Genomic DNA, 23,923 nt, shown 5'->3' on the forward strand with positions numbered 1-23,923 from the left:
AATAAGCATAACAAAATGGGATAATGAAACAAGGAGATTATACGAAAACCACATCGGAGACAGTAGAGAGATACTGACGTACAAATCAACACAAACATTCATACAGCGAAGATTCCAGATATTGGAGCTGTTGGAATCAGAAAAGCGACAAGAGAAACAAGGAGCATCGGGTAGGAAAACTAGAATAAGTTGTGTGATTTGCAACGGAGATCACGGAGTAGCATACTGTAGAGAATTTCAGGAACTCAGTATAAGAAACCGAAACAGAATAATAAGAGAAAAATGATGGTGTGTGATTTGCCTAGCTCATAAGAAAGAAAACCAATGTTTTACGCAGATGAGGTGCAAACATTGTGGCGGAGAGCACCACACCACGTTGCACTATGAAAGAGGAAACACGGGCAATAGAAGAAGCTCAAATGAAACAAAAGGAGAACAAACACAAGAAAGAAATGGAAGAGAATCGAATAGTAGAAGAAACGGGTACCAATCGGACAGGTACAGAGGAGGAAATAATGATTCCAACAACGCCAGAGAACAAAATAACGGAAGACGAGAAAACACGCAAGAGAACAATGGGCAAAGAAACAACAACACACAACAAAGAGGACAGAACTCAGTTAACTGTGCAAGCCATAAGGAAGGTGAAGCATTACTAGCCACAGCAGTGGTACGCATAAGAGATGCGAAAGGAGATTCACACATAATGAGAGCATTGATCGACCAAGGGTCACAATGCGCATTTATAACAGAACAAGCAGCGACGGCGCTAGGAACAAAAAGGCAGCCAATACAGGCGACCATATCCGGAATAGGCTCGTCAGGGGAAAAGACAGCCAACTGGAGTATGAAACTTTTGATCGGAACTCATTTCCAAAGTGACTTCGAGATGGAAATAGAGGCACTGGTATTACCAAAAATAACATAACAAGGGATTTACCGGAACAGGACATAATCCTACAGGACTATAACGAGAAAAATGCACTACTGGCAGACCCAAGATACTACAGGGTAGGGAAAATAAATTTACTACTAGGGGTCAAAGAATATAGCCACATATTGACGGAGGGTATGGACCGACTAAGTAACGGCCTACTCAGCCAAAACACGAGACTAGGATGGATAGTGTCAGGAACGACACAAAGAAAAGAATCCAGTTCTCAGGAAACAAATTATAACACTATGACAATTGTAAAGGCAGGAAATTTCAGCTCCTTATCAGGGGCAGGGGCAACTACATACGTTAAGGATCAAGAAACACTTGTCCAAACAGAAAACGTAGAAAACTCCAAAAACCGAAGGAGCAGTAGGTATAAAGGGAGAAGAAAAAGTGTACCAAACGGACACGAATACAAGAATACACACACAAAACAATACAGTTCAATACAAAACGTCGATCGACGGAACAAACGCGGAAAGGTAATACAGGAAAATTACAAAAATAACCTTGAAAAACGAGGGAAATGCAGAAGCAAATACAATAGTGCTAACGCAAACGGAAGATGTGACACGAGGACTTATCATGATCACAGAAATTCAAAACAAAACCAACCACACGGGTCGAAGATGTACCGTGATAAAAGTTATACAAAAACAAAAGAAAATAGCCGTCATGATATTAGCATGTATCGGGGTCAAACTTACATTATAACAAACGAAAACAAGAAGAAAAATTACAAGAATACTAATAAATACGAAAGAGAAAATTGTACGATGAGGTATCAATATCGAAACTATACAAATATGAAGAAACATGAAACATATGAAAGAAGGACTTATCGTAATAAGGAGAGGAAACAGAGAAGAAGAGGAGCACAGCAAGCTCAACAAGGAAGAAGAAATAAACAATGGACTCAGGTGACTTACAACCACCGTGAGCAACAGGAAAATTCGGTGCCTGATGCAAAATTTTTCAGGAATGTATGCAAACTAGATAGGGATTGACTTAAGGGTTGAAAACTAAGTCGTGTGTGATGATGCTAAAGAGGTATGCTTAGAGTGGTAATTCGAATCCCACTTGGTTTGAGGACCTGCATATTTAACACGAAAATAGATTGTTTACACGAAGGAAAATAAGCAAACCGGACTGGGAATTATGGAATTAGGATATTTTTTTTGGAAATTAAATATAACGCTGCAAATGGTGGGATTTTTTGTCCCGCGCCAAGGAACCTACCTACAGTAGGTTTTATTTACACTTTACCCTATTCTACAAAACTTATACAACTGTTGTACACAACTACAGGGTTGATAAATTAATAATTCGATTATGGTCATAGAAGAAACTAAGACGAAAAGGTGACCAATATAATTAATACTTAAACACACACATATAATGCTATAATAAGAAGAATATTAAATACCCTAATAATAAAATCTAATAACTATACGTATTTCAAAATATTTATCGTTAGAAAACATGACTATATTTTCATTACACATATAATATGATGTAATATAAAACGAGTAACAGAAAACATATCATTCTGCACGAACTGCAAATTCCATTCAGGTTTGTTTGGATGAAAGAAACTACAATTAAAAATGTCTACATATAATTATAGACAGAGAGCTCGTAATACAATTCGATAATATTATTAATAAAATTTATAATACTACAATCCAACAATACGAGTATAATAGTAAGAGAATACAATAATAATATGATCCTTAACAGATTGAAAAATATATCCCACTCAACACCTTGCATTTACCTTCATTTCATTTCCTAAACTAAACTTTGATTTATTACCTAAGTTGTTGCAGTTGGAAGAGTATTATTTGTTCAAAGACTAGTGTCTTTACATCAAACATTATATTAACCTATCTTTGTAAAGTAATGTTTCATGACTTGTAAACTTTGAGCACTGACACTTGTGCCAGATTGGCCGGCGGGCTGTATGTCCAATAACAAATATTCAAAATTCATATTCGATATTGAACAGTATACTTTTATCACCCCGTATATCACACGAGCCAATTTGTTATCATATTCAAACATGTACGGGATATTTCATTTGTTTATTTGTCGTAATTTATAAACTATATTTTGGCAATGAACATTAAATTAGCTGACTAATTAACTTTGTTGTCGTGTGGCCCATGACCCAATTCATGTTGCCAACAAGAAATAATACAAGACAAGGCTGCACTCTCTGATCTGAGTAAAAATTAAGACAGTTTTGGTTTCGCACCGCAACTGAATGAATAAAAATGGTATACATTTTTATTTTTATATTAGTATTACTCCTATAGAGTAACTAGGTCCATTTTCCGTTGGAACTTTACCACGCTGCAGACGGGGGTTGTGAATTGCATAGTGTAGAATTCCTTCCCTTTAGTCTTCACTGCAGCATCCATTTGGCTTGCATATTGTAGAAGCCTTGGAGGTTGTCACCAGGAAATGGGCCAATAAAGTTTTTCAAATAAAAATCTTTTAAAAATATTTAATTTACAAATATTTTTATTAGGTTGAAAAACTTAGTCTTTTATTTAGCAGATGCCGCTAGGCACCTACTACCATCTCGTCAGTTGCGGTGGGAGATGGATTTGTCGAAAATTTTTACCTGGGCCAGAGAAAAGCAGCCTATACGGTCTCTGATGAACCTCTAACAAGAGGTGAAATCGGCGATAAGAGTGCTGGCTGCACTCTCTGATCTGAGTAAAAATTAAGACAGTTTTGGTTTCGCACCGCAACTGAATGAATAAAAATGGTATACATTTTTATTTTTATTTTTATAAGAAATAATACATTTCAGAATCATTCTCAAGAATCAACTCAAGCTGTCAAAATGTAACTTCAAATAGAGCCTTCAACTAAACGTGTACCAGTAACAAGTCAGTATTCAAAGTTCTCCCGGGGTAATTACCCTAGTGTCGGTTTTATAAATAAATTCTTTTATCGCTATTGGTGTTCCCCTTATCTGAAGAACAGCCTCCACTGAGCCCTAGGACTATACAGCTCTTGAAAGAAAAACCTTTTAAAATGTATTTTAGCAAAAATCACTATGGAAATTTTCCAGAAGTAGACATAAGTAAACGAGTCAGAAGAAATGCAACCAGAAGTACAGAATTTTTGTATTCCTCCAAACTGCAAATTTTGTGGCCTAATGGAAAACCTGTCTCTATCCCAAAATTTAATGACATAATGTCGTTATTGGAACTCATTCTATTGGATGTTAAAAAATTTTATGGAAATATCGTAGGGAATGAAGGCATTCAAGATGACATTGACGGCTTTAATGTATCATTTGATTTCGATATTGAAGACCAATCTTAGTGTATTGTTTTTGGTGTATTTTCTATGTAAAGGATATAACTTTTTATATGTATTAAAGCGAAAAATTTAATAAAACTATAATATAACACGTTACTTTTTATTCTGAAACATCAGAATAAGCGCCAAATATGTCTTTTAATCCTGTATTTGGATCTTAACTCATGCATATCAAAAAATCATTAATGAATTAAGCGACATTTGATCGAATAACTTTTAAAATATAAATTATTTTTAATAAATTTAAAATACATGTAAGAGTTTTTTATTATTTGCATTAACCTATAAAATATGAAATATGTCAATTCCACATTTTAGAAATAGCACCAAAACCAAATTTAAAATCTTTAAAACCCATTTATCTCAAAACTTATTTTGGCACTTAATCCGCTATTACATAACGCGGTCCAATTGGTCCAATACCTCAATGCAATCAGTTTGAACTTTTTATGATAAAATTAGTGAGTTAGTCAGTATTTTGAATTTATATTTTGAATCTATTAAAAATACGACTACATAATATATTAGTTGCAATACATTATCAAATTGATAATATACCGTGTGTCGCATTTAAGATGAAGACACATCTATATTTCAGCTATCAAAATATATAAATACAGATTTGAAATTTTGTACAGTCATACAGGTTGATGGTTCACATTTTTTAAGATAGTCAACTGAAATTTAAATTTCAAACGCAAAATTTCATGCCTCAAAACCTCATAATAATTTGGAAGTACAAATTTAAAATCTTCTATGTATTTAAATCATTTCAAACGATCTAAAAATCACGTGAACCCTTGTGACGTCATACTTTCGTATTTTGTGTGACATTTCTAACGTCTCATTTAAAATTACATACAATTTTGATTACTTTGAGGTCTAACACAGTTTTTGAAGAGTATTGAATTGTGCGTATTTTTACTATGGAAAATAAAATAAATACTATGAAAGTGTTGTTTAATACCGTTCTGTTAAATTAAAACCGTTAAAATCCCCAATGAAATATTTATTAGATTACCAGTCGAGAAGAAGCGGAGTTTATTAAAGTGGCTGCAAAGGACATTAAAGATATTTTAGTTCAATAGTAAATTAATAAATGATGGTTTTGCTTGTTTTCGATTCAGAGGGTTGCACACCCGCTAGACAGGCAGTTTCTACCATTTCAGGCGTCCTCAGTAGCTTTTGTTAGCGTGCACACCTCTGAATCTAAAAATAGCTCCACCATCATTTTAAAGGGAATCTGAAAAATAATTCAAATTTCCTATTAGACGCGATACAGCGACATCTCATAACAAATTGGAGAGTTTCAGATGCAGAGTCCACCAATTTAATAAAAATTAAAATGGTAAATAGTTATTTAAACCTGAGACTTTTCGCGTTGAAAGTTCTTACTGGTACATCCTTAATCTGCGACTTTTTCAATTAATAAGACAGCAGACGACGAATATAGAAAACGAAAGGGAAACGATCACATTCCGCCTTCATTCGTCTAGGAAAAGGACAGCAGAGGAACTTTCAGTACTCAAACCGAGTAAAGGAAATAAAATAATAAATGATGGTTTTGCTTGTTTTCGATTCAGAGGGTTGCACACCCGCTAGACAGGCTGTTTCTAACGCACGCTAACAAAAGCTGCTGAGGACGCCTGAAATGGTAGAAACAGCCTGTCTAGCGGGTGTGCAACCCTTTGAATCAAAAACAAGCAAAACCATCATTTATTATTTTATTTCCTTTACTCGGGTTGAGTACTGAAAGTTCCTCTGCTGTCCTTTTCCTAGACGAATGAAGGCGGAATGTGATCGTTTCCCTTTCGTTTTCTATATTCGTCGTCTGCTGTCTTATTAATTGAAAAAGTCGCAGATTAAGGATGTACCAGTAAGAACTTTCAACGCGAAAAGTCTCAGGTTTAAATCACTATTTACCATTTTAATTCTTATTAAATTGGTGGATTCTGCATCTGAGACTCTTTAATTTGATATTTTAGTTCATTCGCAAGGTCGTCACGGATACGAAACTAATTCTAATATAAGTATCAGTTGTTTTAATAGTTCAGAGAAATAAGGAAAAAAAATATCATGTTGGTGACGCAACCCCCTCCAGGCCGAAACCAAATTTTTTGAGTAGTATGGACATCTATATTAATAACCTAAATGTTTCCTGCAGCCGATTTTGATGATATACATAGTTATAAACAAATGAAGATCAAAAAACGGTAAATTTTCGCTATTTTGGTCTACAACCAAAAAGTTAAGTATTTTAAACAAATTTGAGAGTGAGAAACTCATAAATCGTATAAAAGACGTTCGCTGACTCATATGGCGTTCGCTGAATATGTCCATCCTTATCGGTTGCTTGGAAAATTGCAAAATAAATCATAAATTTTTAGTTTATATAAATATTCATAACTTATGTAAAAATTAACTTAGAACGTTCTTATTACACGAAATGCTGAGACTTCTGGTGCTTAAATAAAACCCTGAATTTTAAAGCAATTGGTCAAATAGTTTAAAAGATATTTAATTTGTTTATCCCAATTTAATTTTTTTGCAACGCTATAAGTCAGAAAATGATGAAGTTTCAGTAATACTTTGGATAGTTTATGAAAGAAGAAGATTTATAATAATAATTTAATTTAAAAAAATGACAAAAAATACTTCTATATAGTGCAAAATTATTTTGCAAAACATATGAATTAAAAAAAGGGGGGACTAACTTCGTCCCTAATTGTCCTAGGACAATTGTTTTTCTTTCTAAATGTGTATAAAAATTCAGTCTTTCCAAATATGAAAAAATAATTTTTCTACGGGTGTGTACTACGGGTAGTTTTCTAAGCAAAAAATCAACGTGTTTTTGCAAAATAATTTTACACTGTTTAAAATTACTTTTTGTCATTTTTTTAAATTAAGTCAATAGTATAAATCTTCTTCCGTAAACTGTCAGAAGTCTTACTGTAACCTCATAATTTTCTGACTTATAGTGTTGCAAAAAAATGAATTTGGGATAAAAAAATTAAATAACTTTTAAATTATTTAACCAATTGTTTTGAAATTTAAATTGTAATTTAAGCACCAGAAGTCTCAGCAATTCGTGGAATAAGAAGGTTCTGAGTTAATTTTTACATAAGTTATGAATATTTATAAAAACTCAAAATTTATGATTTATTTGGCTATTTTCTAAGCAATCAATAAGGATAGACATATTCAGCGAACGCCATATATCATCAAAATCGGCTGCAGGAAACATATAGGTTATTAATATAGATGTCCAGACTTTTCAGTCTGGTGGGATGTAGAGCAACATTATGTTGTTTTATATACCATTAGAGTGAAAACTTAGTCTTTTCCAAAAATATTATTTCAAAATACAATAATAATATGGGTGGCACTGATTTAATGGTTAGCGATTTATCTTGTTATCAAATTGGAATCCGTCCAAAAAAATGGTATTGGCCTACTTTTACATACCTAGTGGACGCGATCATTAAAAATGCATAAAAGTTGTATAGTAAATCTGGTCGTACCATTAGCCAATTGGAATTTACACGGGCAATTATCCAAATGTATCTAATTAGATATTATAAAATCCCACCGAAACCACCAGGAAGAGTGTCCGCAACTGCAAGAAGTGAGTCTCGAATTGGAGATATTTGGTACGAGGGATTAAATATTTTGTGGTTTCTGTACCACAAAACAAAAAAAGAAGATGCGCACGGATTGGATTTTTAAGTTGAGGGAGAACAATGTGCTGCAAATATGATGTGGTCCTTTGTATTGACTGTTTTCGCAATTTTCTTACCAAGTAACTCTTAACGAACATCTATCGGGTTTGCGCCTAATGGTCCCATATGGGAACAATTTTTTTCTCAATAATTATTTCGTTTACAAAAAAAATTCTTGTTAGGTTTGGTACAGAATACTAATACATTTAACGATTTTTAATAAATTTTGTGGAAAACAAAAAAAAAGTTTTTTCTCGGCGTTAATTTTACGTTTTACTTGGATCAAGAAATTGATCCTAGTAAACGACTCTATAAAAATTTTTTGTTGAAAATGTAAAGTTAAATTGATGACTCTGTATGGTACTGAAAACATCATTAGACACATAGAAGCTAATCGGATAAGATGGGCAAGTCATATGGTGAGATAAAAGAAAGACAGAGTGTTAAAGGGGGTATTTTTCTAGAAACCAGACGGTAGAAGATCAGTAGGACTAAGTCCAAAAACGAAGTTTTGAGATAAATGCAATCTCTGCATTCGTATTTCCATTATCTTTATGAGATGGCGCTACAAATTATGTAGCGCCAAATAATAGATGAAGGTTGTGTAGGCCCCTGTTAATCCGAAGATTTAATTTTGCTCAATGCTCAATTTTTGGCTTAAGCCAATGTTACTCTGAGGGCCTCATTTATCTAGCATTTGTGTATAACAATGGCAAATAAAAGCGCAAGTTTGTGGAAGATGGAGGGCTGTAGTGGATGCGGCGAAGACTAACCCCGAGTTGTAAAGCCAGTTAAGAAGAAGAAGATTCCTAATCAATAAATCTTATCAAATTATGACTCTCCTTAAATATTAGCCCCTAGTCTACGGCAGAACTGAAATGGTCAAAGGGTGCTAAGTATAACTGCGAAGACAACTGCAATAAAACTCGATTAATGATGAAAATGTTATGGAACGTAAATAACATGTTCGAAGTGGGAGAAAACAAAAAACTATTATTAAAACATAAATGATGTATGTAAAATAACATACATATAAAGTGAAATCAGACTTTGGTATTAATTTTGAGAGTATACTAAACGCAAGATCAAAAATACTTACAATGTAGGGATAGTATTATGATATTGTTTGCTGATTGTTTTTTCATGATTTACTATCGGATCACTAACAGGTCAAAGTAAAGTCCTCATTGCATGTGGTTGTCTTGCTTACTAATCCTCTTCTTTCCCATTGGAACATAGGGCATCTACTACCACTCTCCATTTTTGTCGATTTTGTGCTTTTTCTCTGACTTTTTCCAGTTTAGACCGACGCGACGTTTTTTGCTTCTTTATTAATTGTTTTATTGCATTTATTGATCGACTTTTACGAAATGAGGACGTGCGAAACAAGACGCAGGTGGAAGATGTAATTGGAATAATTGCGCAAATGAAATGGAAATGGGTAAAAAACGTGGCACGGCAAACATCGAAAGGTGGACGAGACAAATTGTACATTGGAGATCACAAAAACGATGTTAGACTACAACAAAGCCAAAATGGGGGGGAGAAACTGTCACGACAAAACAGAGAAGAATGGAGACCTCATGGGGAGGCCTTTGTTCAGGAGTGTATGTAAACAGGCTGAAGAAGAAGAAGATTTATCGGCCTCCCCTCCTTTTCGTTTTCCTGGAGGTTGAAATTCCAATGCTTTCTTTGTTATGCCTCTATCCGGTTTCCGCATCTTTTCTTTTTTCTGTCTCTTCTTTCTTATTTGTTTATGTATTGGTTCTTGTTTAGTTTTTTTCCATAAATTTGAGTTTGTGATCCGACTGGGCCAAAATATTCCTTTGATTTTTCTTAAGCATTTATTGACGAAGGATTGAATTTTTCCAGAGTTGTTCTGTTATTCCCAAGTAACTCCGTGTAATAATACTGGCTTTACATTACTGTTTAAGATTTCTACTTTGGTGTTTAGTTTTATCTAATTAGATTTCCATAGTGTATTTAACATATTATACACTCTGGGCCAAAATTAACCGCCCACCTTAAAAATGGGTCATTTTTGATGTCTCATATTTCCTAAACCTGTTGTCCGATTTGAGTGATTTTTTTAGTATGTTATAGCCTTATTATTTAAGAATATCACTGTAAGAAATAAATGATACTTTATACCGGGTGTAACAATCATACTGTGTTTTTTCCTTAAAGTTCGGAACACTCTGTGGAATATTATAGCATAGATCAAATTAATATTGAAATTAAAACTCAATTGTAGCCTTAGTCTTCTTTAACATTTCCTTTTTTGGTTCAACGATTTATTTATTGCTTTAAAATCGGTTGAGATAATATGCAAATGAAATTTGACGGGTTGTAAGATTTTGTAAGGTAGCTATTGCACATTTTTTGACATAGAATTAAGAATTTAATATTCACCATCGGCGCGCATATGGGTAATATGACGGCTCATATTACCCGTGTGCGCGCCAATGGTGGATATTAAATTCTTAATTGTATGTCGAAAAATGTGCAATAACTACGTCTTAAACCCCACCAAATTTCATTTGCATATTATCTCAACCGATTTTAAAGCAATAAATAAATCGTCAGTTTGTAAGAAAAATTTCAACACTCTCTATATCGGAAACGAATCATTTGCAAACATACGTTTATAAAGCAAACTCTCATTATTTTTTCATGCAGAATTACCCCTTAAAGTTTGCCATACTTATTTAAAAACACTCTGTATTGATGAAAAAGATGGATAGTTGTTAAAGCACCTAAATTTTTTATTATCCAACATAAGCGAATTAATCAAAAATCTGAATGTTGAGAAAACATGAGGTTCTCTCTGTATCTGTAGAGTAGGGAGTGTGAGTCAAGTCCCACAGAACTTAGGCCACAATTGACCCATTGTGCATCCTCCCAGGGGGTTGTCGTCCTTAGTTCATTATCCATCCTGCCATTTCCAGGAAGGTGGACAAATCACCTGGTGACATCTCCCCTATATTGGCAGGTGTAGGCCAAGGCTCGCCGAACGCATACTCTCGTATTGACAATCAATCCGGACATTTACATAGGACCTGCTCGACAGTTTCGTCATCTCGTTCACACCTCCTGCATAGAGATGTGTCTACCAGCCCCAGTGTGTGGAGGAGTTTTCTTAGTTGAAAATGGCCAGTTAAAAAACCCACTGTCAAGCGTAGGTTTTTCCTGGTCATTCTCAATTACTTTTCTGATGCTGACTTCCCAAGGTTCCTTAGTGTTACTTGACGAGTCTACATCCTGGCCCTTCTTCCCATCTTTTCACGGTTTGCGTGTGGGAGTGACATTTGACAATTTCCGCGATTGTTGCAGTTGACCAGCCAAAAAGATCACCAGGTCCTAAGAGTCTTAGGCCTGCTGCCTTCCTAGCTAGCTGGTAAGCAATGCGGTTGCCTTTATTTCCGTTGTGTCCTTTAACCCACCTCAGGATGATGTTGTTATCATCCGAAGCTTGGGCTAGTGATTCATGATACTTCATTACTAGCCCTGATATGACACGTGGTCTGTTCAGGGTTAGTAGCGCTTGTCTGCTGTCTGTGCTGATTATTATAGTTTTGCCGACTATACCTTTCCCGATTATCTCTTTTGCGGCTATGGAGATACTAGCCAGTTCAGTCTGAACTAAGCTGGCATTTTTGCCCATACCCCATTTTATACTAAGGTTCAGTGATCTGGAGTATATTCTGCATCCTGAGCCTTCTTCCGTTTTGGAGCCATCGGTGTAGATGCAATATGCATTTGCCACGTTTGACTCCCTATGTTGTTTTGTTTAGATTTTGTAGGGTTAGTCGAAGACAAACGTAGGTTTAATTGAGTTGCATCCATGGCCCGCATATAGCTGGGGCAGTGCCTCCAGCTCACCCCGCCAGAAACTACATCTTAATTGTCCCATTCCTACATCAAGGTTTGCACCCGGTGAGCGCAATCTCATCATCGTCATCAGCGCCACCTCTCTGACATATGTGTCTAAAGGGGTACTGCCAATGAGTAACTCCATTGCAGCAGTTGGTCTTGTTTTCATGACACCTGTTATATTTAGACAAGCAATCCGTTGAATATGATTTAGTTTGTTGATCTCTGTTGCCTGTAGCACTTTTGGTACCCAAGCAATGGCTCCGTAAGTTAGCACTAGCCTAATGACAGCAGTGTAGATCAAGGCGACCACCCTGAGTGAAAGGCCCCAAGTGCGCCCGACCTTTCGCCGACACTGTTCATAGGCAATATATCCTCTTTTAGCTCTACTATCTAAGTGAGCGTTCCATGTTAACTTCCTGTCAAGGGTAATACCAAGGTATTTCACCTCTTCAGAGAAGTTCAGACTGCAGTTTAGGATCCTAGGGGGTATTAAGCCCGCGATCCTTCTTTTTCTGTTGAAGAGGATCATCTCTGTCTTTTTTGGATTTATAGACAGTGAGTGTTCCTTACGCCATGTTTCTATTAGTCTGAGAGCAACTTATAATCTCTCGCATAGTGTGTTCTTAAACTTACATGAGGTTATAGTTGGGTTTTAATTTCAGTATTTTACAAATGCTAGAATATTCCACAGGATGATGCAAATTTTGAGAAAAAAACAGCCGGTATACAATGAAAATTTACCTGTTTAGCAACAATGCTATTACAGCGATATTATAAGGCTATAACACATTAAAAAATTCACTTTAATCGGACAACAAGTTTAGGAAATATGAGACATTAAATATGACCCATTTTTAGATATGGGCGGTTAACCGCTCAAGATGGGCGGTTAATTTTGGCCCATAGTGTAGTATGCTGTCTGTGCTTTGCCAATTCGTGTTTGAATATCCTCCTCTGCTCATTCTGTCGTGTTCAGTATGCTTCTTGGAAAACTGACTCATTCCACTGATTTCAGCTCTTGGTTTTCTATTTGTATGTCAATGTCTCTCGGTGAGTTAATCTTCAATAGTTCAGTTTTATTCATATTTATCTCCATACCCACTTCTTTACCTTGTTTGGATAATTTCTTCAAGATCTTCCAATTGTTTAAAGGTATTACAGTGTATTCAAATTTTACCGTTACTGCATTTTCTCATTATCAAGTCTATGACAATAAATAGAGTGGGGGACAGTACACAACCCTGTTTTACACCGCTGTTAATACTTTTGCTGAGGTGTTTTTATAAAACAACTCCATCATTAAAATCCACAAGGAAGAAATTCCTGTAGCTGGCTGTATACCATTAATTACAAAAAAAATTAATGGCAAATTTTAACTTCATCATTCTTAAGAATTTGTCCGTTATCCCATAACTTTCTACTATTTTCGACAATTTTTCTCTGTGTAGGATATAAACTCCTTCCTAAAATTCCAATTTTTGATTGTTGAGGATAAATAATAATGTCCAAAAAATATTATTCATTTATTGACGTTTGTAATTTCAATTTATAACCGTTTCTAAGCAAACGGCTGTAAATATGCTACGCGACCCATATTTACATTTGAATCAGACACAATGGATATTTTTGAATAAATGAATACTTACATTTTACACCAGCTTACACCAGCGAAAATAACATTTTATATTTCATAGATTAATAATACTGAATAGTTGTTAATAAAATGCTTATAAAATTGTGGATTCCTATTAGTTCATGTAACCAATTATTATTATTGCCAAGCACAATAAAATTAATATTTAAACGAACAATAGGAACGCTCATAATCCAAATATGTACGTATATAATACAGAATCGAACAAATGAACATTTCCATTTTGAATTAAAACATAATTAATTAAATAACCGAAAATCTTTTGTACTTACTAATTTCTACGCACTCTAAATTTAGAATTTATATAAATATTATATATTTATACAGTGAAGGGCAAAATTATGTAATAGATTAATTTGTTTGAAAATGGAGTTTGATGGATCGGAGTATAGTCCAGGAACCGAAGCATTTCACCTCGCAATTTTTACAGAATGGATCGATTTGCTTGAAAATTTGAGAATAAGTAGTGGATAGTTCAAGGATCAAAATCTATATGATGCCGAAAGGAGCTTTTACCATGGGGTCGGTTGCCACCCCATCTTAGGGGTGGAAATATTTTATTATATTTTGACTGCAAAAGTTGATAAAAACATTCATTCTAAGCAAAAAATGTTCTATACATTTTTTTGATAAAATTAATATTTTTCGATTTATTCGCTATCGAAAATGTTAGTTTTATATAGAAAAAATCAATGATTTTCGATATATATACTCATTTACTATTCGCTCAATTTTTGCCGTAGAAAAAATTTTTTCAAACCAAGTTCTTGGGAATCAAATAACCTACAATTTCATACAAAAACATTTTTTCGTATATCTGATGCTAAGCTTTCTATTTTGAAGAAAATGGCATTTTTTACCAAACTACAAAAAGTCGTTATTCGCTTTTAACTCTAGTTTTTTAAAAACTAATCATTTTAAGCCAGTCAAACTTTTAAAATCTATTAATAATACATAAATAAAGAAGAATTAATAAGGCCAATGACTAAAAGCAAAGCTAACTTACATTATTATGCTTCCAATTGGATTTCTTTTTTTTTTTTTTTTGAAATAAATATATTGATTTTTTAACCGTAACCTTTTTAATTTTTATCTTAGAAAGTTTGTTAAAAAATAATTTTGTAGGTTTTTACAAGATCTATAAGACTATTAATACCAAATCCTTTTAAAATCCTCAGTCGCAAAAAGTGGTGACTTTGAAAGGGTTGGTAAAGGTGATTTTTGCATGTTATTACAAGTTTTAATTGTCAATAGCTCACTCAATTTTTACCGTAGAGAAAATTGTTGCAAACCAAGTTCTTGGGAATTAAATAAGCTACAATTTTATATTTAAATATTTTTTTGTATCTCTGATGATAATCTTTCTATTCTGAAGAAAAGGGAATTTTTTAACAAACTTCAAAAATTCAATATTTGCTTTTGACTCCATTTTTTTAAAAACTAATCATTCTAAACCAGTTAAACTTCTAGAAATTATTAATAATACATACGCAAAGAAGACGAAATAAGGTCAATGACTAATTTTAATCAGGGTGGTGATTAGGGGTTTGCTTTCGATCACTTTTTCGCTGAAAAATATAGGGTCTGACATTCTTTTCATTATATACCACCTAATTTTTGAGCTAAAGACTTTTCTTTATTTCTGGAGATAGATATTTTTAAATACTTCAAATTAGTTTAAACAAGTGTTCCTCGAAATATGCATAGTTTTCCCGTCTTTTGACTTTGAAACTACAATATTTAGCATTTGCCGAAGAAGACCTAACATTTAATAAAGTATAGCTCGATTACTATTGGTCTTAAAGAAAATAAAAAAAAACGGTTTTGTTGATTTTTTCAAAAGGTACATTTTTGTTTAGGAAAGTTGTTTTGATAAAACAAAAACTTTTTGAGTTATTTGCAGAAAAGTGATTAAAAACATTAATTTTTTTAATATAAAACTAACACTTTCGATAGCGAATAAATAGAAAACTATTAATTTTATCCAAAAAATATATAGAACATTTTTTGCTTAGAATGAATGTTCTTACCAACTTTTGCGGTCAAAATATAATAAAAAATTTTCACCCCCGACATGGGGTGGCAACCACCCCCATGGTAAAAGCGCCTTTTGGCATCACATAGATTTTGATCCTTGGACTATCCACTACTTATTCTCAAATTTTCAAGCAAATCGATCCATTCTGTAAAAATTGCGAGGTTTTGTCCTATTTTAAGCTTTATTACTTGGACTAGTAGATTTTGGCGACAAATCTCGAAGCAGGTCGATATTTTAAATGATGAAATTATTGTTGCTGGTATGAGCACATTATGAAAATATTAGGGTATAAAGACTTTAATGCTCACAATCTTATTGAAGGTGTTTTATAGCAGTTTGCGAGCGACCGGATTCGGCATTCACAATATATATGCCATCGTCAAGCCCTTCAGAAACTGAATAATTCCGAATATTAGCCGAATCCACGGCATTTCGTTCTTTGCAATTCGGAAAGGCCCAAAGTATGGTACCTGAGAAAATCGGAGAGAATAGGACATGGGACTACTGATGAGGAGGAAAAACCTCCGAAACCGGTATAGACTCTTCCTGCACTGTCCGATTTAACCAGAGTATTATGCAGCTGCTGCATTTTCGTGTTTCAAAGAAATTGAAAATATTTATATATTTTTAATTTATTTACTCTTTTGTTGAGTACTAAGGAATCTTTCTTGTTGGAACTTTTACCACGCTGAGCAGACAGGACGTGAATTATTTAAAATTCTCTCATCTTAATTTCCTCGGCATCCTGTATGATTTATAATTTTTGAAAATCTCGGAAGGTTGTAACCAAAGAAAGTATTCCACCTGTTGTCAATCTGGTGGTATGGGAACGATATTTATTGTCGTTTTCTGTGCTACTTCGATTGATAACTTATTTTGTTTTTCGGTAGATGGCTCTAGTTCATCCGCGGCATTTCGTTCTTTGCAATTCGGAAAGGCCCAAAGTATGGTACCTGAGGAAATCGGAGAGAAGAGGATATGGGACTACTGATGAGGAGGAAAAACCTCCGAAATCGGTATAGACTCTTCCTGCACTCTCCGATTTAACCAAAGTATTATGCAGCTGCTGCATTTTCGTGTTGCAAAGAAATTGAAAATGTTTATATATTTTTAATTTATTTACTCTTTTGTTGAGTACTAAGGAATCTTTCTTGTTGGAACTTTTACCACGCTGAGCAGATGGGACGTGAATTTTTTTAAATTATCTCATCTTTATTTCCTCGGCATCCTGTGTGGTTATAATTTTTTTAAATCTCCCGAGGTTTTAACCAAATAAAGTATTCCACCTGTTGTCAATCTGGTGGTATGAGAAAGATATTTATTGTCGATTTCTGTGCTACTTCGATTGATAACTTATTTTGTAATTTAGAGTTTAGACAATTTAGAGTTTAGATAGTGTAACTTAGCTCTAAATTATAATTTAACACCACATTGTATACTGTACAGTTCTAGTCCTTATATGTATGTAAGTATCAATAATGCTATTATTAATACTTTATATATCATATATTAATATGTACTGACCAAAACAGTTAACATCAGATTAGCACTGGTCTATTCGAACACCTTTTACACCTTTCATAACAATAGGTTTTAAAATCTGTAAGGAAGATGGAATACGACATTTTAAATATATCGTCAGTTTTTTTCGGCTCTTTAGATGAGAGTATCAAGGTTGAAATCCAAGACACAAATTCAACTGAGATTAAGTTGGGATTAGAAATGCTCTCTTCAAATATCGGTAAATTTTTCGAGTCAAATGAGCAGTCTTACCAAAAATCTTTCTACTATACCAACGTAAACAGAGATATTGAAGCAAAAAACATCTTACGCCACCGCAAGTACCTAACTGAAGAGCCCCAACATTTCGAACCAAGTCCTGAGCAAAAACCAAAAATTACAGAAGATAAATGTCACTTTGTAGTTATCAGTAACTTGACCCCAATGTACACCCCTATACAAGTGGTTCACTTTAATTAAAGAGAAGCTAGGCATTAAGGGATATATTGGCTGTTATGCACTCCTTAAAGATGCCGACACAAAAACTGGCTCTTCGTTCAAAGTAGGTGTAAAATGTAAAACATCTATTAACTTATTATTTAATAAGGAAATTTGGCCACCTGGCAACCTGGCCACCATATTCTATTCTATAACACCTTCTGTAACTTACTACCTACCTATTTTTAAACATAAACTTAGAACTTAACCTAGGGCAACCGAGCTGTAACGTAGTTTATATTAATTTTTTAGTTTGATCAGTTTCTGAAGGGCCTGACGATTGCATATATGTACATAATATATTGTGAATGCAGACTGAAACTAGTCACCCGCAAACTGTTATAAATTCTTCTGCTACCCTCAATAAGATTTTGAGCATTAGACTATTTGTACTGTTTGTACCCTAACATTTTCAGGTCGATTTTTATTTTTAAATTATGATTTTTTAACATTCGTATATATCATAGGTACTACTGCTGTTGTATATTTTTGTTGTGTCGATCATTTCTGAAGTAATATTAGGAACTTCCAATCTAATTCTATTTTTTAAATCGTTTAAATTTTGTGGTTCATCAACGATATAGATAATCTTCCTTATTTTGCCTATGATTAAAATACTTGAAGAAATTTATTAAATATTTAGTACTGATGTTCTTTCTATTGGTATGAAAAGACCAAAATAAATTTCCATATTAGTTACCTAAATAATGAGAATTAAAAAGAACCATAGGGAAAAGTATAGTTTTTAAAAATAGAGTTGTCTTGGTTCAAACTTTAGTCAATTCTTTGTATTTCGTTTGAACCCTAGTTTATTGAGTGGAATAAGTTATAAATATTAACCCCATTAACGGAAACACACTATATATACAGGGTGTCCCCGAAAATAGTACGTTCCTTTAAGGTGTGGATATAATACACAATTTAGAACAAAAAACTCCTATAACATTTTTTCCTTAAGTTAACCGTTTCCAAAAAAAAATTACATTGTTCTAAATACGAGTGAATTTTTATTTTCATAAATGTTAATGACCTGGCAACATTACGTAGAAGAACCTGTGATTGTAGAAATTTCATCTAATGGAACCCCTTGTTTATTTACTGTTTGATGTGTGATTTTTAGGGTTGATAACCCTAGATGTAGGTACCTATGTACCTGAAAAATAATTATTTCTTGCTTTAATAATGTGGCATTTTTGTTATTAATATCTGAATTAAGGTTTTGGATTAAGGCTCGAAATTTTACATAAATTTTAACTTTTACTTCAGTAACTATGGTTTAATTCCTAAAATGTAATTAATTCTCTTAGTGGAAAAATTATTTTTATCTAATGTTTTTCTGAAATCTATTGAAATATGGAATAATTTTAAACGAATTGATAAAATGTCAATCATTTACAATAAAAAACACTGTATCTTTTGACTAAACTAGTATTAAGTATTTATTAAGCTTTAAAGGTGTTGAATGCAAGGGTTTTAACCGAATTACATAGTTTACAGTGGAAATTAAATACAACAGTTAACGTTTCATGATTCTAATTTAGTTTTTTACAGTTTGCTCCGACTATCAGTAATTTGTTTACTTGTGGTCTAAAAATTAAATTAAATGTTTGTGCTTAATTGACAATAATTTTTATAATACTTAAATGTTCAAAGTGAGCTCTACCATGCATCGATACGACGAATCCGGTTGTTAGTAATGCCATAGTTAACTAAATTATGTCGGATAGTTTCTGCAGCACCAAAAATGCGTTTCTGTAATTCAGCTTCTGTTTGGATTTTATGTCGGTTATCATACACTTACGATTTCAAATGTCCCCAAAAATAAAAATCCAATACATTTAATTCGGGACTCACGGTGGCCACAGAATGAGTGCAGTCCTACCAATTCCACGACGAGGATAAGTAGTATCTAGAAGATTTTTCACAGCTTTGGTAAAATGTGCTGGGGCTCTGTCGTGAAGAAACCACATTTGACGTCGCGTCGTGTTTGCGAAGGCACGTCTTCAAGAAGTACCCGCAAAACATTTTGAAAAAAATTTATAGTTTTATAGGCCTCTACGTTTAGTGTTCTGGGTAATTCATAAAATATTGCACCCTTTACCCTTTCTGTATCCTTTACAAATTCCTCATTGTTAAGAAATACCTGTTCTTTGGAATGTCAATAACATCAAACAAACCAAGGGGTAAAAAAATGTAAACACTAGTAGTCCATTGAAATGTTACATTTAGTGTGCATTTCTTAGAGGAGTCAATTTTATTTTTTTAATGTATAGGGGGGATCAGTAGAAGCTTAAGTTCAAGTTTTTGGGGTTGAGACCCTTGTCCCCCGGCCGCCATCTTGGAAAAAGTGGTGCAAAGGGCTTTCGCGCAAAATTTTCTACAATTTTACTTCTATTACTTTTTATCGTCAAGTGACCAACAAAAAAGTTATAAACAAAAATAAGAGAAAATTTAGTAAAAAGTTTCCTTTTGGAGGTTATAACTTTTTTTCCGTTCATTTCACAATAAAATATCATCATAGCGATTTTGTAGAGGATTTCTCAATGAACAATTTTCACTATACAGTTTTTTAACTATATTTATTATCTAGTTTTTACAGCGCTCCAAACTTGACCAGATTCGGAAATTCTCGTAGGATTACAATAAAAACAATACTTTAATTAAAATTACCTTATGCCGACCACGAAAATCAAATTTAAGGTGAATGACTAATTTTGGTAATGTTTTATGTTTTTGAGGTCGCTAAATACGAATATGAAGTTTATTTTTATCTAAAGTTGGTGGAACATGTTCAAAAATCAAATTTTATACAAAAATGTCAACAGTCAATTTTGATGATTTTTCAAATTTACCTCGCTGTATCTTTGTTCGCTGTAAATATTTCCTTTTGAAAATTTTACTGTGTCATTGTTGAAGTATGTAGATAACACTTAAATTTGTCCAAAATGTTTAAACACATTATAAAAGGAGTTGTTAATTTTTAAACATTGTGTCATCATATTCCGTTAGTTTCATGTTTATTAAAAAAGTTAAGTGACAAACTTGCTAGTTTATAATTTTATCCAACAAAACAATAAAATATGATTGATGAAAAAGGTTTTTGGAAAATTTTAAGTCAAAATATACAATAGGAAAAAAGTTATCTTACTTCATAGACAAGCGGCACACCCCAAAAATGCTTACATTTCGATTTCCTGGTCACGGTGTGGTGGATGGCTAATTTTGATCATACTTTATGACTTTGATATCAAAAATCGTTTTTCGCTCTTCTTAAGAATTTTGCATTTTGCGGTTGCGTCATTCTTCTTCTGGACCGGCGAATGTGTCCTCAAACAACTTCTTGGGCCTTTTCTATATATGCTTAGGGTTATATGTTTTATAGTGGGGAGAAAGGTCAAAAATAGATTAATAGTTGAAAGACTGATAAGTTTGTACACACTTGAATGAATAAGGGAAAATGAAAATATAGTATGTCAAAGTGTGTAAACTTTACACACTTTGACATACTACATTTTCATTTTCCCTTAAAAATAGATTAATAATAGGATAGGAATGTTAAATCATAATAAATTGTATAAATAAGAAATATATATAGATAGAAAAGTAAGCCTAATATTTTGTAAACTTTACACACTTTGACATACTACATTTTCATTTTCCCTTAAAAATAGATTAATAATAGGATAGGAATGTTAAATCATAATAAATTGTATAAATAAGAAATATATATAGATAGAAAAGTAAGCCTAATATTTTGTTTTTATTGTATTCCTATGAGCATTCGAGCATCTGGTCAAGTTTGGAGCGCTGTCAAATCTATATATAAATAAATAAAATAAATATAAATAAATAGAATTAAACAACCTTATAGTGGAAACTGTTCGCTGAAAAACCCTCTACAAAATTGGTATACTGTTATTTTGTTTTAAAATGAACTGAAAAAAAGTTATAACCTCCAAAAGGAAACTTGTTAAAAAATTTTTATTTATTTTTGTTTATATCTTTTTTGTTGGTCACTTGACGATAAAAAGTAATAAAAACAATATTGTAGAAAATTTAATTTGCTATATATTATGTTGAATTAGATTTTCCGTAGGGATGGTAGTTTACGAGATATAGCGCGAAATCCCTTTGCACTCCATTTCCAAGATGGCGGCCGGCGGACAAGGGTGGCGACCCCAAAAACTTAAACTTAAGCTTCTACTGATCCCCCTACATATTAAAGAAATAAAATTGACTCCTCTAACAAATGCAAGGTATGGCCTAAAGAATGTAACATTTTAATGGCCTATAGCCATTTGGTTGATATTTACATTTTTACTTTACTACCTACCAGATACAAATGAGCTACAAACCTACTATTTTTAAATGTGTCAACGGTGTTGCCAGACTTCAATTTGCATATCAAAATATATTTTCGTTTTTTGGCCAAACGGCTGAATTTAGAAAAAAATGTTATAAAACTTTTTTGCTCTACATTGTGCCTTCTATCTATACCTTTAAGGAACGCACTATTTTCGGGGACACCCTGTATAGACGTTATTAGACGTCAACACCCTTCGAGCGGCCGTGGGTAACAGCATAAACGCTGGCCTCATACGCCAGTAGACGTGGGTTCGATCCCTGCCAAAGACAAACCATTTGATTTCCAATAATGACACGAGCCGTCTCACCGTGCCTCGGAGAGTACGTTAAGCCGTCGGTCCCCCTGGGCTAGTGTACATCGACACTAGTTACTTGAAACAGGGTTAAAGATGTAATTGGCGCTGGAACTATCCGAAAGGATCTCCCCGGCAAAAATGCCATACGATATTATTATTATTACCCTTCCTGTAGGGATCTATAAAGGAGTATTTCTGATACAAGCTCCATACTGCTGCCATATTGCTCCTCCAAGACCGATCAGACACCAGCTTATTCCAGACGAAGCCATAGATTCACTCAAACGTAATTCCAATATATTTGTCCCTCGAGCACCTCAAAGCGCGTGGCCATCTGACCTAATTATATTACTATACAGAGTGGGCCAAAGAAAACAGTCCGATATTTGGCAGTATTTATTAGATTTTCAGGAAATGACGAAATAGGTCGATTTTTGATCCAAGGGGGTACATACATCTGTCATTTGTCAACCCCCTCCCTTCCACTTTCCCCACCCCCTATTTTTAAATAAGGAATAGGAGTCGTGTGCTAGCTCATTTGAAAGGTTATTCAATTATCTATTCAGTAATATAAAAATTAACATAATTATTTATACAGGGTGTCCAAGTAATAAATATTTTAATTAAATTAATTGACCCAAAAGAAGATTGCATGTAATGTATTTAATGCAAAATACATTCTACTGCTGTCACAAAACAAAAATAAATGTTTTTTAATAAATAAACATTGCTTTTCGGTTAATTTCAATGTTCAAGCTGACACCCATCTGCCTCTTGGTAGGTTGAATATTGAATTTAAGGAACAAACAATGGTTATTTATCAAATAAACATTTTTTTCTGTTCTCTGTCTGCAGTAGAATGTATTTTACATTCTTCTTTTTGTGTCAATTAATTTAATTCAAAATATTTTTTTGGACACCCTGTATAAATAATTATATAAATGTTAATATTACTGAATAGAGAATTGAATAACCTTTCAAATGAGCTAGCACACGACCCCTATTCCCAATTTAAAAATAAGGGGAGGGGGAAGTGGAAGGGAGGGGGTTCACAAATGACAGATGTATGTAACGTAAAACTATGTCCCCCTTAGATCAAAAATCGACCTGTTTCTTCGTTTCCTTAAAATCTAATAAATACTGTCAAATATCGAGGTAAACTCTTTTCTTTGGTCCACACTGTATATTATTCTATTTATACAGTATGGTGCAAATATCTGGGAATAAATTCGATACTTCGTAAACCGGCAACCTTAAGAAAGAATCTCGAAACAGGTCGATTTTTATATTTAAATTACGATATTTTGGCATATATTTCATACGAGTCATGGACGAGTGATACGACATCCATATGGACGTGATGACGTAATCGATGATTTTTCTTAATGAGACTAGGGGTCGTATGATATCTCATTTGAAAGGGTATTCAATTCTGTATTCAGTAATATAAATATTAACATATTTTTTGTTTATACACACTGCCCAAAAAATAATTTTCCTAATTAAATTAATTGTCAGAAAACTCAATATTCAACTCAATATTCGAATCAGCTCCCGCCAACCACCTGTCTCTTGGAAGTTTGAACATTAATTTAAGCGAAAAGCAATGCGCACTTGTTAAATAAACATTTTTTTTCTGTTTTCTGACAGCGGGAAAATGTATGTTGAATTAAATAAATTACATACATTCTTCTTTGTTGT

General features: G+C 33.4%; 1 protein-coding gene across 1 annotated transcript; it reads left to right on the top strand.

The window, feature by feature from the left end:
* The first annotated feature begins 1,182 nt into the window (after positions 1 to 1,182).
* On the top strand, positions 1,183 to 1,944 carry LOC126890252 (micronuclear linker histone polyprotein-like). The gene has a single exon (XM_050659108.1). The coding sequence runs from the start codon at positions 1,183 to 1,185 to the stop codon at positions 1,942 to 1,944; it is 762 nt and encodes a 253-aa protein (XP_050515065.1).
* Positions 1,945 to 23,923: the final 21,979 nt, after the last annotated feature.

This window comes from Diabrotica virgifera, chromosome 8 (assembly GCF_917563875.1).
Source record: "Diabrotica virgifera virgifera chromosome 8, PGI_DIABVI_V3a".
NCBI lineage: Eukaryota > Metazoa > Arthropoda > Insecta > Coleoptera > Chrysomelidae > Diabrotica > Diabrotica virgifera.

Coding starts and splice junctions, on each gene's coding strand:
- LOC126890252 (XM_050659108.1), top strand. CDS start 1,183: ATGACAATTGTAAAGGCAGGAAATTTCAGCTCCTTATCAGGGGCAGGG.